Source organism: Heteronotia binoei, chromosome 21 (genome assembly GCF_032191835.1).
Source record: "Heteronotia binoei isolate CCM8104 ecotype False Entrance Well chromosome 21, APGP_CSIRO_Hbin_v1, whole genome shotgun sequence".
NCBI lineage: Eukaryota > Metazoa > Chordata > Lepidosauria > Squamata > Gekkonidae > Heteronotia > Heteronotia binoei.
This window is the reverse complement of record NC_083243.1, coordinates 34,889,837-34,906,670: the sequence shown is the minus strand read 5'-3', so window position 1 is coordinate 34,906,670 and position 16,834 is coordinate 34,889,837. Positions and strand designations below refer to the sequence as shown.

The following is a 16,834-nucleotide window of genomic DNA, read 5'->3' as shown; positions in this document are numbered from 1 at the left end:
CTTGGGAGGCAGGGCTTATTCTCTAAAATAATTCCTATAAGATTTCTTCATTTGGCCTTTTTTCCTTTTATTTTGAGAAATAACCCCTTCATTTGTTTTATATTAACCAATCCAAACTAGTTGTTTCCTACCATTACCTTGCTTTTGAAATGTTTATTTTGAAGTATGTGGAGTTTTAAAAGGCTTGTCTATGACAGACAGACAAGTGAGTTTTGACTCACAAAGGCTTATGCTGCAATAAACTTTATTAGCCATTAACATGCCATTGGCTTTCTGTTTTATTTTACTTAAGGAAACAACACCATTAATAAACCAGTGGGGAAATGCCTGTCCATTTCTGAGAAACCAGCAAGAATTATTCTTATGCAAGTTGCCTTACTTGCCACTGGAAGCAATTTTGCCTAGTTACTTCTTACCCCCTCCTTCTGTGCATTTTGTTCACAATGGTCTCTTGAATTCAGAGAGGACTTCTAGGACAAGCAGCAAGTTGCTGGAGAAAGAAAACTTCTTTCACAAGATTCAAGCTTAAGTGGAAACTAAGAGCTATGGTTTGGATGGTTTCCTACAAACCAAAAGTTAATACTGGTTTGGAATCCTGATCAGTAAGCAAGAGCACAAGCCATAGTTTTGGAAAGGGAATGTCAGACAGGCCATAGCTTACGGAGGTGGAGGCTGGCAAAGTGTGTGCTGACAGGTTGTAGAGAGACAACCTGTCTCTCTACAACTGGATTAAAAAAAGAGAATGGGAAGACTGTTGATGAGTCAGGTGGAAAAGGATTCTGGGAAAGTGGGGGGCAGGGAACCAAAGAAAGGTTTGGAGAAGTCTGAGGTAGTTGTTAGTTTGGCAGAAAAATACTCAAATGGAAGTTTCTATGTGGAATACAGTACAGTGTTTACAGCTCCCTGAGTATTTGGCTCATGCATTAAGACATCCTAGAAACTGTGTGACTTGTGGTACAAGATTGGGTGTGAGCGAGAAGTAGAATTCTGAGTGGTTTGCCTAACTTATACCTCACCTAGTATCCTAGGCACATTATAGTTGGAACATCCAGCAACATTAACTGGAACTTCAGAACAGGTACCTTACTGAACCCCCTCCCAGCACACTATATGAGGAAAAAAGAGAAATAAAGGATTCATTTTATTTAGTTTAAAAATGCCTTTTTAGTGTCATCCATCTACCCCACCTGCATGCTGACCAGTCTGTCACACTACTGCCAGAACAGGAATAAACACCCTATTGATTTACTGATTAAGAGATAGAGAGGGAGTTGGTGAGCTGGATGCCTCTGATGACAGGAGAAATGCAGTTATAAGAAAAGAAGAAAAAATGAGCTCTTCCTTTCTAACCGCTCACAAAGTCAAAAGTGCTACAGGAATTCTTAGCAATAATAAAAATCTTCCCATTTGCCCTACCTCAGAAGCGGCACTTTATCACTATTCTGTTCCGAAAGGGTCTTATTCTCAGTACATATTAACATTTTAGAACACTAATACTTTAAACAGGAGAAGCAGCAACAGTCTTGTATCTTATTTATCGCACGGCAGTTACACAAATACATCCGCCGATGGTTCTCATTGTTGTGCTAAACAGGACTTCAAGTCTGTGGGCCATAGACTTTCCTGGCTACATTACACACATGGAAACAATCTTGAAACAAATTATCAAGGACAAGGATTTAGGGCACTAATTAGGTAGCTACCAATGTTTGCATTTATTTAGCATCTTTCACACCATGCTGGTGTAAACAATGTGTCTTGGCTACCGACTGAAATGCTACTGGTAATCACAAAAAAAAAACAACACAACCCACTGGTGGCTAATTTACTGATGATCCCCACCTGGGTCAAACAGTGTGATCACAATGCACTATCCGCTGATGTCAGTATGTATGGGTACTATATGAGGAGGGGGAAGAGAGAGAAAAGCAACAAGGAAACAAGCCAAGAGTTGCTTTCCAGTGTCACAATGAGAGACACCCAGATAACCATCACAGCACACATGGCACAGTGGATGTGCAGAGGAAGACCAAGATGCAACAGATGATATGGAAAACCTGTGAGTAGCCTATCCCCTCTTGGTCCCATATGACGCTACTTAACCCCCTGGCAACAAAAGTAGCCTCTGGTTCTCTGTTACAAAAGACACACTTCATGAGAATGATTTCTACCATGGAGAAAACAAGAGGCTTATAAAAAAGCTAGATCAAGGAGAACAACTTTTTTTAAGCCAGTGTGGTAAAGTGGTTAAGAATGCTGGACTAGTATCTGGGAGACCTGGGTTCAAATCCCTCCTTGTGCCATGGAAGCTTGCTGGGTCATACTCTCTCTGCCTAACCTACCTCACAAGGTTGTTGCAAGGATAAAATGGAGGAGAGGAAAATCGTGTAATCCACTTTGGGTCCCTACTGGGGGAAAAGGCTGGGTACAAATGAAGTAAATACAATAAATATAATTATTTTTATGTGGATTGGCACAGAAACATCAGAGTCAAATATCTGTCTCCAAAATAGACAGCTGAAGAAAACAAAGGCTACTGTGACACCTGCTGAATGGCCATAAAGTCAAAATGTTCAAGTTCTCCCTGCCTGCTATAAAAACTGAACTGGTGCCACAGGGTCACAAGGAGATTTACACTAACAAAGTCCTTTTCCTCTAAATAACTACCCTCAAAAGATTTGCACATAAGTCTTAATGCTAAGAAAAATATTTTCAAAATTCATAGCCAACACACTTAGAACATATATAAAATAGAATAGCATCCAACTATATACAACGTTTACTCTGTCAAAAATATATATATATTAGTTTCCCGGCAGTCAATGCTTCCATCCTCTCAAGAAAAAAAGTTATGTAATATAAAAATGCTTCCAATTTTGCAGACAACTGTTTGTAAACACCTCCTTTTCTTCCTTACTCTGACAGATACTGACAGAAACACACCTCACTTCACCAAGTTCCTGACTGCCTTACTCAGTGTTACACAGCAAAAAATGAATATACAGAGCTTCCATTAAAAGCAAAAGAGAATGACAGCCACCAACAGTAGAAGCCTGTCAGCAAAATAACCCCCACTTAACATACCCTCAGGCAAATGATTGGTTTAAAACCCCCCCGACAATTTAAAAAAAAAAATCTCAGTAGATTTCTATATGTCAATTTCTCTGATCACCGTTCTCTTTAGAAACATTGCCCATCATAGAAGTAAAACTTATAAAATAAGTTTTGCGGTCCATGTCTGCAAATTATATTCTATAACCAGAATTAAGGCCCAGGTTCCATGGAGCTCAGTCTCACAGTACTGAAGCCTGAGACTGCTGAATCATTAGCAAGTGGAACTACTGTTTTCCTTCTGCCCAAAATTTATTTTTCAAAACCTGATCTAATAAACCATCAACTTCAATAGTAATTGTCAGTCAACTGGAAGATAGTATGATGCAACTACTCGGATGCAAAGTTTAACATTTATAACTAAAATAGTTTATAAATTACCAGCTTTGGGCTATCAGAAACTACACAGCAATATAGCCACTGTTTAGATTAGAGTTTGTGTTCAGGTAGCCGGCTCCAGGTTGAGGCAGCCTTCCATCCTTCTGCGGTTGGTAAAATGAGTACCCAGCTTGCTGGGGGGAAAGTGTAGATGACTGAGGAAAGCAATGGAAAACCACCCCATAAAAAGTCTGCCGTGAAAACGTTGCAAAAGCAACATCACCCCAGAGTCGAAAACGACTGGCGCTTGCACAATTAGACTGCTGGAATATGGTCTTCAAGGACAGGCCCATGCAGAATGTTAAGAAATGTCCATTAATTCAAACACTACTGCCTGTCTTTTTGCTGGGTTTAGACAAAGAACACACATATGACTGCACTCCAGCAACAAACAAAAAAACCATTTAAAGGCATATCCATTCCAGTATAAATACACTTTTTTTTAATATTTGCCTGGGAGACCCTGATTAGAATCTGTCACTATTGAGTGCAACATTGGCAACTACCTAATGCCAAAACTTCAGAATAATAGACTCAAAGGTACAGAACCCTTTAGAGGCCTCTATCCGTTCTCCACTTGTTCAAACAGACTTTTGGAAATGTAATTCAAGAGAGCTGTAGTTCAAGAGAGATTACCAGGTATTGCTTTAGGGCTGACTGACCTTCACATTTTTACTGCATTTAATGGCAATCATTGTAGTACGTTTAGCAAATAAACAGAGTGAAACAGGAGAGAAGCAAGAACTCATGTTTATACTCCTGTGCCAAAATCAAAAGATGCCTTTTTTGCTTTCAAAAAGGCTTAAACTTTGCAAAAGGGATGGCCAAACTTGCTTATTGTAAGAGCCACATAGAATAAAAGTCAGATGTTTGAGGGAGGGAGGGAAGGTCAAATATATGGGAGGAGAGGTGGAAAGAGAGCAACTTTAACTTTAAATGCGTTATCCAAGTTGCCAGCTGGCTTGGCTCAGAGAAGTGATTTAAAGAAAGAAATGCCTTCTCCAAGCCAGCCGACAGGGGCTTCAAGAGCCACACAGTATGTGTGAAAGAGCCACATGTGGCTCCTGAGCCAGTTTGGCCACCCTTGCTTTGCAGGAAGGAGGAAAGAGATCCTGGAGGAAGGGGAGAGGAGGAGGAGCGAAGGCATCTAAACCCACCACTTACCCATTTATCCAGGGGCACTTGCGCCAGGGAGCCAGTGCCTTGGTAGAGATCCAGGGTGAGCTGCTCCAAGCTCAGCTTTTCCTGGAGGAAGTGGCCCAGGTACCTCTGCAGCAGGTACCTGCAGGCCCTTTTCTTGATGGATTCGGAGAAGGGCCACGGCATGACGGCAGGCAGTGGGGGGTGCGTGCGCCGCACCTCTTACGAGGAGACTGGAACGGCGAGGGGTGGGGGGATAGGAAGATAGGAAGGGAAACGGCGGCCTCTATTGCAGACTCCAAAGGCAAGGCAAAGCAATGGAGGTGGAAGGCAAGCAGCCACCAGCTTGAAGTCCCGGAGACGGAGCTGTCAAGAGAGCAGGTGCTATTCACCGGCGTCCTACGGAAGCGTATACAGTCTGGCGAGGAGGCAAAAAAAAAACGGGAGGGATTTTGAGGGAAAGGGGGATTTGCCGGCGCTAGGCCTCCCCCTCAGGCGGGGTGGCTACTCGGCTCACAAACCCCTATTCCCTGGTCGGCAGCAGCTCTAGGCCCTCAGGAGAGCATCCCCACAGGCGGCGTAGGGCAGCTCCATTGCTCTGCCTCTTCGCCTTCTCACGCATCCGCCGCCGCCGCCATCTTCCCTCCGCGCGCCCCCCTCAGCCGCCCCGCCATCTGGGAGAGGGGGCGGAGCTTGGAGAAGGTGGGCGTCGGCCTCCAGGGTCCTTCTTCCCTCCCGCCTCCTTTTCCCTCTGGAGTTCGACAGGCTGCCGCGCGGCCTCGCTCTTTTCCCCGCCCCCTTTTTGACCCCCCCCCTTCGCTTCTCGCAGCGTAGAAGCGCGGCTGTTGTTGTGTTCGCTCCGCTCCGCCCTTTTCGATAACACGCTCGGCGGGACGTCACACCCACAGGCAAGTGTCGTCATCATTCTTCTCCGGCGGCTAGACGGGGAGGCGGGATTGGAAGAGGCTGCGGAGGCGTCGGAAGTCACGTGAGGTGTCTGCCTGTGGCGGGAGTAGAGAGATGGGGGGATATAGGAATGGACATACAGCCACGGGTTCTATTGGAATACAGAATGAGGGGCAAAAAGACCAGATTTTTTAGTCAAGTGTTTTTTTCTTTTTTTAGTGAACAGTTTTGGCACATGTGCGGTATTAGTTTATTGTTTTGCTTGCTTTAACTCGAGTTATTTTATAAGCCGCCGCTTTCAGTCTGCACTGAGAAAAGTGGGCTGTAAATGCTATAAATAGGCAAACGATACCAACACCTTCAAAGAAAACACATGCACACAAGACGAATCAGGATTTACTTTTTGCCTTATCCCTCCCCCTTTTTTATTCTCTTTTTTTAATTAAACTGAAAAAAACCCCAACGATATACAAGTGCAGTCAAATATTCACAAACTCTTAACCCATTAAATTCCCCCTCCCCTCAGACAAAAACCTATAATAACAATCAATACCATTATCCTAGGATCAGATTCAGATAGGCAAAGTTCAGGAAGTAGAGACAACAATATGATCAACATTAAAAAGCTGCAAAATAAACTCCCTACATACATACCGACACGTTCAAAAGAGGCTCACTTAGAAGAATGCATGGGATGCACAGGGTGAACTAGCTTCCCAGAAAAAGGAGGGGAAAGGAGGGAAACAAACAAACGATCTCATCTGACACATTCTCTTCCTTTGCACGCGAGTTCCCCCCTCTCTTGGATACTCAACGAAGAACCCGAAGCGCCTGTTTGTGAACTTGGTTGTTCCGCCCTCTTAGCGTCTCGCGTCGTCGCTGCTCTGTTGTCGTCGTCGGCCGGCACGTGACGGGGGGGGGGGAAGGAAAGAACGTTGGAAGAGAAAGCGGGAGCGCCGACGCCGTCTCTGACTGAGAGGAGAAGGAGAGTCAGTTGCGAGCTGCCTGCCTGCCTGCCTGCCTGCTGCCTTCCATCTCTGGGCACGCCGCCTCTCCATCCCACTCGCCCTGGCTGGGGAGCTGCGTGGGCGTTGGAGAGCGACGGAGGCGAGGAATGGACTAGGGGTATGTAGGCTTGTGGGTAGGCGAAGGGAGGCAAGGGCTCTAGGAAGGGAAGGGCGCACTCTGTGCTGGTGGCAGCAGATCGGTGCGGTGTGGCGGTTGGGATGCGTGGTGGGAGATCCAGGTTCGAATCCCCATCACGCTGCCGTGGAAATTTGCTGGGTGACCTTGGAGCGCTCCCGCCAGGCCCGTAGCTACATTAGGGGCACGGGGGGGGGGGGCATGGCCCCTCTGTTTAAACCCCCCTTCCCTCTATCCGGCCCCTCCATTGGAGCCACCCTCTAGGAACCCTACACACTTTCTTTCCCAGCAGGGTCTGCTGAGCAGAGGTGGTGAAGCCGGGTTAAAGGGGGGGGGGGCAGCGAGAGAGTGAGCAAGACAGAGAGAGCAGCATTGCGCAGAGGGGAAGCGAGAGAAAGATGGACAGCGAGAGAGAGGGGGAAAGTGAGAGAGAGAGAAAGAAGGACAACACCTGGGGGCTGCGAACGCCACAGACATCTTGGGGCCCACGTGAACAGGGGCTCTGTGCTACCACAGTCACTTTCCCAAACTGTCCTCTGCCTCTGAGGCGGTGGCGGCAAAGATCTGGAAAGGTAAGCGAGATGAAGGAGGAAGTGGTTGCCTGTTGGGCCAAACAACTTGCATCCTACAAGGGGACGGGGCGGGGGGAGAGTTATGTCCTTCCTGAAGCCCTCAGCAACAAATGAAAGGCTGCTCAGCATGGCATGACTGTTTGGCGGCTGTCACTCAGCACTGGTGGCTTAGTTAAAATGACAGCAACTTTGCCAAGGACTGAAACACACCAATGTCTTGCTCCTCCCTGTTATAATAGCATGTTCCAACCCGACCTTCTTAGAGGGCTGAGAGCGGTAACAAATGTTACTGCCTGAGCAGAGGGGGAGACCAAGAGGGTCCCTAGGAGCCTAAACCCCGTCCATCAATGGTCCATCCCACTTCTGTAAGCAGCTGACTGTTCTGCAAACTGCCAAGCGATTCATGGGGGAAAGCATTTTTCAGTACAAGGATTTTAGCTGCCTGCTGTAGCAGACTGAAAATTAATCACTTGTGATCCTTCAATGTAACTGGTTTTGTAGGAGCGCTGCAAATGCACATACTAGGTGTGACAAGGTTGGGGGGGGGGGCTTGTTTCCTGTTAGCATTCCCCCCCACCCCATGGTTGGACTCTGGCCTGCTGCAGGCTGCTCAGGCAGGCATGGGCTTTCTCTTGAGTAGTTAGGGGAAGTGATCCTCGCCTGGGGGCAGGTGGAGGTCGAAAGCAGAACCAGGAAGAAGCAGCCAAGCCCTGTGGCCCCCCCCCACCAATTTTTTTTTTTCGCCTGGGCCCCTCCACCCAAAATTTTCTGGCTACGGGCCTAGCTCCCACGCCCCAGGCTGCCTTGCAGAGTTGTTGTGAGGATAACGCGAGGAGTAGTGTGAAGGGGCGACATCTGCAGCCGGGAGCTCCTTAGAGAAGTGAAATGGAAAGGTAAACTGAGTGTGATCAATAGGCAGAGCTGGATTAACAATTAGACTAATTAGGCACTGGCTTTTGGGGCCCCACGCCTTTAGGGGTGCCGGGCTGGCTCCCCCCACACGCAGTCAGCAACTGAGCTGCCCTTTGCCCAGCTTGCCTGGTGCGGTTGCTGCTGGGGTGGTCGCCAAGTTTGCCTCTCTCTGCCTCTCCCCTGGAGCTTTGTCAAAGGGGCTTTTAAGAAAGTGCAGGCAGCAGTGGGCTGGGCGCTCAGACACTAATTTGCGAAGGGGCCCCCACGGGGTTTAATCCGGCACTGTAAATTGTTTTCTGTGCCCCAGAAGGTAGAACCAGAACCGATGGATTGAAATTAAAGCAAAAGAGTTTTGACTCTACATTAGGAAGAACTTCCTGACCGTTAGAGCAGTTCCTCAGTGGAACAGGCTTCCTCAGGAGGTGGTGGGCTCTCCTTCCTTGGAGGTTTTTAAACAGAGGCTAGATGGCCATCTGACAGCAATGAGGATCCTGTGAATTTACGGGGAGGTATTTGTGAATTTCTTGCATTGTGCAGGGGGGTTGGACTAGATGACCCTGAAGGTCCCTTCCAAATTTAGGATTCTATGAAATAGGAGCAGGCTGGGCTGCCCCCCCCCGCCATTGTGGGCAGCCGCCCAGTCCTTATTAAGGGGAGATGTACATATATTGGGGAAGGTGTCTGGTTACCAACTGATTGGGGGGGGACTAAGCCAGCTCTCAGGCTTTCCCATAGTGCATATGAACCCAAGTGGTGAAGCTGTTGACTACCCCTGTGTAAACCTTACTTGCTCAGCAAGGATGGCTTCAGAACCAGGTTGCAATAGCCAGGTTGTATGGGAACCGAGGGAGGCAGAAGCGTAGGATGTGTGGGCTTAGGGTGCAAGGAAGAGGGAAATGGTGGCATTTCTGGCTTTGAGGAACAACGATGGTAATTGTTGGGCCATCAGTAAATGCAGGCAGAGGCTGGGAGGGGAGTTTGTCTTGTCACTTCCTATTCAGGGTTTGAGAAGGGTGGGAATCACTTCTATCGCATCTATTTGGGATGAGGCGGTGGAGCTGTGGAAAGAGGCGCCAGAGCGAAATTCTGTGGGCTGGTGGGAATAGTGACTTGCTTTGGTCCCATGGTGTGGGAGGAGAAAAAAGGTGGGCTCATAAATGTCTCAAATAGGGCCACAGGCTCACCTGATGAAGCGGGTGATTCACTTACAAACTGGAGGGTGGTAATGTGTGGGTCTGGCATAACCGTGAGAAGGTTCCAGTGTGGAAAGTAAGGGACTAGGCTGACATCGGAGTGGGGAACATAGACAGGTGGTAGAAGGTGTCTGAGCAGAAGGAAGAGGGGGTGGCTTGCTGTGGGAAGAAGAGAGTTGCTAGATCAACTTTCTCAATCAGCGAGTGTACCAGAAGCTGTTCACTTTTGAAATAATTCATTCCACTTTGCCTGGTGATGATGGTCTGAAATTAGAAATTCCTGGCAACTTGGGCTGATGAGCTAGGAGCAGTCGAGGAGGAGGTGTAGGAAATAGGTTGTGTCAGTCAAAAGTGTAGAATGATGTAAGGCAGAAAAAGGGCTAGCTATGAGGTAGCTTGATACTGGTGGGTAGGTAGCTGTGTTGGTCTGAAGGAATAGAACAAAGGTGCCACTGGACTTTTAACTTTGTTTTATGAGGTTACTTATTACTGAGGGCAGTTCATGCAATAGATTGATAATAGTACCACCATGTTTGAAACCACAACTTGTATTTTTTTTTTTGTACTCCTTTATTGGAAAAATTTTCAGTAATAGTCTTTGGAGGCCTTTCTGCATAATAATGAGAAATATCTCTTCCCCTGGGAATGTTATTTAATGTCTTTAATCCCTGTTACTTCTTTGGGAACTTGTTTTTACATGTGAATTACCTTGTGACTCAGCCCACTTTGTTTGGATCAGTGCTTTTTTGCTGCAGAAACTGTTATTTGTGCTTATTACAGTCAAGCTTTGAATAGCATCCCAGTCAGCTATCAGGAAATCTTTACTAGCCCTTTTAATATGAATTATGCTGTGACTTAATGGTAACGTTTATATAGTTTTTACTTGGAATTGTTAATTTATGTCTTATTGATATAAATATTCATAGATGGGGTTGCTAAGCATATTTATGCTTCTGCTTCCCAGACACCTTATGGACTACCGTCCCCACATTTCCCCATTAGAATTTTGGATCATTTCTGGAGAAATTCATATTGAAGCACCATAGTTGTTGTTTGCTGTGAGATTTTTCAGCTACCAGGAATAGAGCCTTTTCTGTGGTTGCACTTCTACTTTGGGCCTTCTCCTGTCCACTTGAGATCCAAGAGAGCCACTTAATTGTTGTTGTTGTTTTAAATAGTGACTGAGAATGCTGTCTTCCATCAAGTATTCTGTGGTTCTGGAGCTTGCTGGTTTGAGCATGTTGCTGCTACCTTTCATTGTATTAATTTCAGGGAAATATATTTAAGTTTAGCGCAATTTCAGTTGTGATATATTTCAATCATGCTACTTTGAAGAAATTATCACAAAAAGCCAAGGGATAAATATAGATATTAATAAAAATACAACTGAGTTGAATGCAACATTAGCATTGCCCTTCAGTACCTGGGAGTTCATAAACAATAGTCATCGAGTTGGAAAGAATCCCATTATCTTCTCATCTTTCATCTCTGTGTCAGACTTTTGAGTTCAAATTGTTCAGTGAATTACTTTTTTAGTAGCAAATTATATTTAAGCCTTTGTGCATTGCCTTGCCAACTAGGTTCATGCTAAAACTGAACATTTTCAATAATTGGAGAGTTGGCATGTTATCACCTGTGTGACCAATCGATACTTGTATGTTCTGAACACACACACACACACTCTGCAGGTTATTAACTTGTGTATTTTTTATTTTTTTATTATGGTATGCTGTGTACAGAATGGAGACAGAGGACAATCCTATGGAACTCTCCAATAACATAGGGTCGGAAGAAGATTCTAATGAAGGAACAGATGTGAAAGACATGAGATTAGAAGCAGAAGCTGTGGTGAATGATGTGCTCTTTGCTGTAAGAAACATGTTTGTCTCTAAAAGCCTTCCATGTACCGAGGATGTGGCATATATCAATGTGGAAACCCGAGAAAGGAACAGATACTGCCTGGAGCTCACAGAAGCAGGACTGAGGGTAATTGTTCTTTTTGAGATGTATCTTTGTAAAGAAAATGTTAGCTTCAGAATGTTGAATGATGCACATTGTTACAGAACTACTACAATTTAGGATTTCAAGGCAAATTTCTTATTTTGCTTAGGTGTATTAGATATTTAAAGGTGTTGTTCTTTAATAGAAAAGATGCTTGAATTTATTAGAGTGAATGGATCAGCCAGCTTTGATCCACAGATTCCAATTCTTTTTTTCTCTTGGATAGAAGTCTGCACTTGTGATAGTTTTTGGGCAGGGAGGAGTGGAACTTAAGAAACTTTCCCATTGCTGATCTGCAGTGATGAAGAAAATTCTAATATTGAATTTCTGTTTCCTGAGAAGGTGATTAAAAGCAAAACAATAAACACAACCCAAGAACCCTAAATACTTCTTGGACACTTCTGCTTGCATAAGTGGAAACATCTGAATGTCATCACAAATAGTCTTTGCACAGTCAGCTTGACTGTATTCTGTATTGTATTTTTGCTGGTGCAAGGTATATGTTTCAGCAGCCATCCTTCATTATTGCACCTTTCTGCATTTTGAATGATTACCGTTTTGAACTATTTGGTCTCTGATACAGTCCTTCAAAGGGAGAACCTTTCAGTGTCAGGGCTCCTGTTAAAACTAATTTGTCATGATGCAGTGCAGCAAGGGGGTTTGAGTAGCTGCATCTGGCAAAATTACCATATCTGTACTATTGAAGGACTGGTACCCATGATTTAAGGAAATTAAGGTGCCTTGCATCCTTCGTGAGCCCAACTTCATAATGGGTTAAGTAAATAAACTTTTAAGATAACACACCCTGGTACCCTGAAGCATAGTATAAAAATCAGTCATTTTTGAAATAAAAGTAATGTTCAACTGCCACAATATGAATAGTACTTTAGAACTTTAATTGGCATATATAATTGATATTATAGAATCATAAATCACAGAGTTGGAAGGGGCCACACAGGCCATCTAGTCCAATCCCCAGCCCAATACAGGATCAGTCTAGAGCATCCCTGACTACATCCCTGAGTATTGCTAACTACATTGTCCCATGTTTGCTGGAAACATTGCAGTAATCACCAGAATGTTCCACATAACACTTTTGTGCAGCTACTGTAATTTGGACATCTGAAAAAGAAGGCTACAAAGACTGGGCTCTTGTCTAGAACTTCTAGATTATGCACTGCTTCTCTTTCTGGACATGTATGCATGTGGCTCATTCAACAGACTAATCTTTCAGAACATGTCTTACTATGTTCTGGATCCCCTCTTCAGCTCTGAAAAGTTTAGTTTCTTTTTCTTTGTTTTTTTTTGCAGGTGGTTGGTTATGCATTTGACCAGGTGGATGATAGCATACAAAATTCCTACCATGAGACTGTCTACTCTTTGTTGGACTCTGTTAGCCCAGCATATAGGGAAGCTTTTGGAAATGCTCTGCTTCAAAGACTGGAAGCCTTGAAGAGTGATGGACAGCCATGATCAAATCTGCAATCAGACATGGGTTTTAGCAAAGAGTTGCTGCTGCTCAGAGTTCTAAAAAAGTTGTAGTATGACCTGGTAGTAAAGAAAGTAATTTCCATTACTCATATTCTTTGCTTTCAGAATTCCTTGCTTCAAGACTTGCAATAGCACCAATTTGTACACTGTATAATTATTCCTATTGTTCTAAGTCAACTTTCCAGTTGTTTAACATAAGGTGGTTACATATACAGTTTCTGGTTTGGGCTAACTTTTCTTCATATTATCTGGAAAATGACTCAGTGTTGTATAGTTTTTTTTTGTTTCTTTGTAAAGAGGTATTAACCCAAAGCTTTCATTTAATAATAGCGTAAGTCTGATTCAATTCTTACAGCAACTTAATATCTGTTTAAGATTTGCACAATAATGTGTGACTGCATTTAGAAACTCTAGCTTTCCTTTATCAAAACCAACAATTAGTTATTTTCTGTAGCTAAATTTCATAACATGAAGAAAAAGTATTTTTCAGCTCAATTTCTTGTGCTGTGTACTGGCCTAGAAATTGTCAAGTTATTCTCTAGAAAAAGATTACTGTGTATTTAAATATGTAATTTAAGATGTACTTATTATGATCATTCCAACAAACATGTTAAGTCTAGAACTTCTTGGTGACTGAACAGATAAATGCATTATTTTATGTGTCCCGCAGCATTTTAGCAAGCTACAAATACTAAACAAAGGATGAATTGTTGGCATAATGAATGTATTCATCAACAGAAATGCAAATTAGATAAGCACAGAGATGAGGAATTAAAAGGCTGCATTCTTCACACAGATCATCCTGCATTGCTTTGGTAAAGCATGTAGTATAAATGTATGCTATTTAAAATTGCTTTATTGACATGATGCACATTATATCTAAAAGGTATTTTTGATTCCTTATTTTGTTATACTACAGTATTTCTGCAATGCCTTTTTCCTCCAATCACACTAACTGTACTGTATCTTCTTGCCAATGTACAATGTTTATATGCACTGTATCAGTTCAGCACCAAAGGCTAAAATTGGTATTGAACTGGAATAAAATGGGTGTCTTAAGTACAAAACTCTTTAGCTTGTAGTGCGGCTTTAACTTCTCAATGTGTTGTGTTTGGGGTAGGGACTTGCTTTTATTTTATTTATTTTTAATTTATAACCCACTCTCCCCAGATATCAGGCTCTTAGCAGGTAACATCATTTGTAAAAACATTCAATACATAATCACAATAAATTCCATAAAACACATAATAAGTAGATACATCCTCCTGTAAAGCTGGAAGATGGTGTAAAATCTGAGGAGGGATAAGGTATAGCTGTTTGATGAGAAGGAAAAGGGGAGGAGAGAGAAAGAGAAAGGGAGGAGGCCTATCCAAGATGGAAACTATATAGAGCCTGTTGCTGTCCTCAACTATATGTCCAGCAGCGCTCTTTTCTGCAAACCCTGTGGAACTGTAACAAGTCCCACAGGGCCCTGATCTCTCCCAGAAGAGTGTTTCACCAGGTTGAAGCCAAGGCTGAAAAGCCCCTGGCTATGGTTGAGGACAGACGGACACTCTTTGGGCTGGGGATCACCAGCAGATTTTAATCACTAGAGCATAATATTCTTTGGGGGGAGGGGGGATATACCAGGTCCCTTTCTGTTGATTCTCAACAGATTAAGTGAGCAATGGTATACTTTTGATAGATAATGCTCATGCTTTTATTTCTAAAATGATGAACCTACAGAGGCTCGAAATCCTTGATACTTGTTGCACTTATTAACTCTGCTCCAGTGATGTTGTCCTACTCCAGCTGAGAATCTGTCCCATTGACTGAAGAACCTCTTAGCTTAGCTGAAACATAGCTTTGTATTAGTTATGCTATAATTGTAAGACCTATAGTAAAACCTTATATTTTGAAGCCAGTGAATGTTTTCTTACATCTTTAAAAGGTGAAATGTTTCACACTTCCCTTTATTCCTGTAGCTAACGTATTTTTGTTAAAAGTTCATTATGTTCTAATAAAATTGGGCAGATGCTGACTTGCATATGCATTAGACCTCCATGAGGAAAATGTACTTTGCCCAGTTTGTTCTCAGCACTACCTTGTGAATAATGCATCCATGTTTGTAGAAAGTATAGTTAAATAAAGAAACAGAAACTGTTTAAGTCTGCTTTTTTTTTTTTTTAAGAACTCTGAATTGACACACATGAAGGTTCCTAGATTTCTGCACTGGTTGCCAAGTTTTGCCATGTGAATAAAATTATCATTGGGCATAAATTTATTGCTGTCACAAACAATATACTGAAACATCCTAACTGTAATATCCTATTCCCCTGTGCATTTTAAAGTTGTCAAAATGTCTTGATATGTTATTTACTGTACATGCTTGTCAGGCTTTATAAGTCATTTATACCCTACACCTGGGGTGTCAAACGTGAGGGCTGCGGCCAGATTAGACCCCCAAAGGGCTCTTATCAGGCCCATGAGCAACTCTTCTGCTTCCTTCTCTCTTTGTTCTGCATCAGAGCTTGCTTTGCCAGGTTTGCTCAATCGAACAAGAGCTACAAAGCAAAGCCTCTGTTTTCTTCAATGGCTGACCACATAAAGCAAAAATTATGTGCAAAGCTCACAATGCCCAGCCATTTCATGTTTTTTTTCTGGGTTTTAAGATCAAAGCATTGACCATAGGATTTCAGTAATGAGTGTCAATAAATCAAAGTAGATTTGCAGCTTACACCTGAACAGCATAGTCAAGATTGCTGCAGCACAGACATTGTCTCCAGATTTTGATGCAATAATTCACAGCAAGAGCTGTCAGTTATCAGAGCCTGTTAAATAAAACATTTCAAGAGTGCTAATCTTTTAAGTTTTTCTTTAAATATATTTAAATGTGTTTTGTCCTTTATAAAGTTTATATCTCTGCTACTTGGCATTACATTTTATGATACAAATGGGCCTGGCCCGACAAGGTCTCATTTTTGTCAGTTCTGGCCCTCAGGAGTTTGACACCCCTGCCCTACACTTTCTTCTTTCAAAGTCTAAGTTGGTAATAGTTCATACAAAGAGACAGCTAGTAAGTGCGGTGTATGTATGCTAATACAGTCCATATGAGGAGACATATAATGAGCAATGTACTAGGGCTACTGATATCCAAAAACTCATAGTAGGTATGATACAGAGTGTAGATATAATGAAGAAGAATGGTATTAAATCAACAATAAAGGTAAAGGCAATCCCCTGTGCAAGCACCAGTCGTTTTCGACTCTGGGGTGACATTGCTTTCACATTTTCATGGCAGACTTTTTACGGGGTTGTTTGCCATTGCCTTCCCCAGTCATCTACACTTTTCCCCCCAGCAAGCATTTTACCAACCTCGGAAGGAGGGAAGGCTGAGTCAACCTGGAGCCAGCTGCCTGAACCAGCTTCCGCTGGGATAGAATTCAGGTCGTGAGCAGAGGGCTCACAGTACTGCAGCTTTACCCCTCTGCGCCATGGGGCTCTTAATCAACAGTACAGTGAACCAAACAGTGTAGGACAGGGAGTAGCTATTTCTGAATGAGTGTTCAATGCAGACACTAAGAACAAAGCTGGAGTCCAGCCCAGTAGCACCTTTAAGAATAACAAAGTAAGCTTTCATGTGCTAAAAGCACAGTTCATCAGATAAACTTACATTCTCACATTCTAAATGAAATTTTGTTGGTCTTAAAGGTGCTACTGGACTCCAACTTTGTTCTGTTGCTTCAGACCAACACGGCTGCCCACCTGGTCTATCTGCAGATACAAAGACAAGGCCTCCTGGCCTCTTTTGAAAGAATTCCTGCTTTAGTGACCAGAAGGAAAGCCAGAATTGGCTCTTTCTTTGGGGAAGAAAACAGTAATCACTAAAAAACATATTGGTCAGCATTTACCATAAGACTCCTTGTTTATTTTTGCCAAACTCCCTCAAATTATTGCATCCCTGGGGGTGGGAGTGGGGAATTCAGGATATTCTATTTTAGCCACCAT

General features: G+C 43.3%; 2 protein-coding genes across 6 annotated transcripts in view; one reads left to right on the top strand and one right to left on the bottom strand.

Annotated features, from left to right (window-relative positions):
• The window catches only part of ATG2B (autophagy related 2B), a 70,721-nt gene extending 65,894 nt beyond the window's left edge, over positions 1 to 4,827 (bottom strand). For all 4 annotated transcript variants that reach the window (XM_060263213.1, XM_060263215.1, XM_060263216.1 and 1 more), the window contains exon 1: positions 4,654 to 4,827. In XM_060263213.1, coding sequence (XP_060119196.1) covers positions 4,654 to 4,815 — 162 coding nt within the window. In that variant the 5' untranslated portion in view covers positions 4,816 to 4,827. The remainder of the gene's footprint in view (positions 1 to 4,653) is intronic.
• An 88-nt stretch (positions 4,828 to 4,915) lies between these two features.
• Positions 4,916 to 14,994, top strand: GSKIP (GSK3B interacting protein). 2 transcript variants are annotated; one of them, XM_060262164.1, is made up of 3 exons: positions 4,916 to 5,010; positions 11,095 to 11,341; positions 12,668 to 14,994. In XM_060262164.1, the coding sequence occupies exons 2-3, from the start codon at positions 11,096 to 11,098 to the stop codon at positions 12,827 to 12,829; spliced, it is 408 nt and encodes a 135-aa protein (XP_060118147.1). In that variant the 5' UTR covers positions 4,916 to 5,010; position 11,095; the 3' UTR covers positions 12,830 to 14,994. The 2 variants fall into 2 exon arrangements, with proteins under 2 accessions (XP_060118147.1, XP_060118146.1); XM_060262163.1 differs by lacking the exon at positions 4,916 to 5,010 and adding an exon at positions 5,582 to 6,660.
• The last annotated feature ends 1,840 nt before the right edge of the window (positions 14,995 to 16,834 follow it).

Coding starts and splice junctions, on each gene's coding strand:
- GSKIP (XM_060262164.1), top strand. CDS start 11,096: ATGGAGACAGAGGACAATCCTATGGAACTCTCCAATAACATAGGGTCG. Junction 11,342..12,667: donor TCACAGAAGCAGGACTGAGG/GTAATTGTTCTT, acceptor TTTTTTTTGCAG/GTGGTTGGTTATGCATTTGA.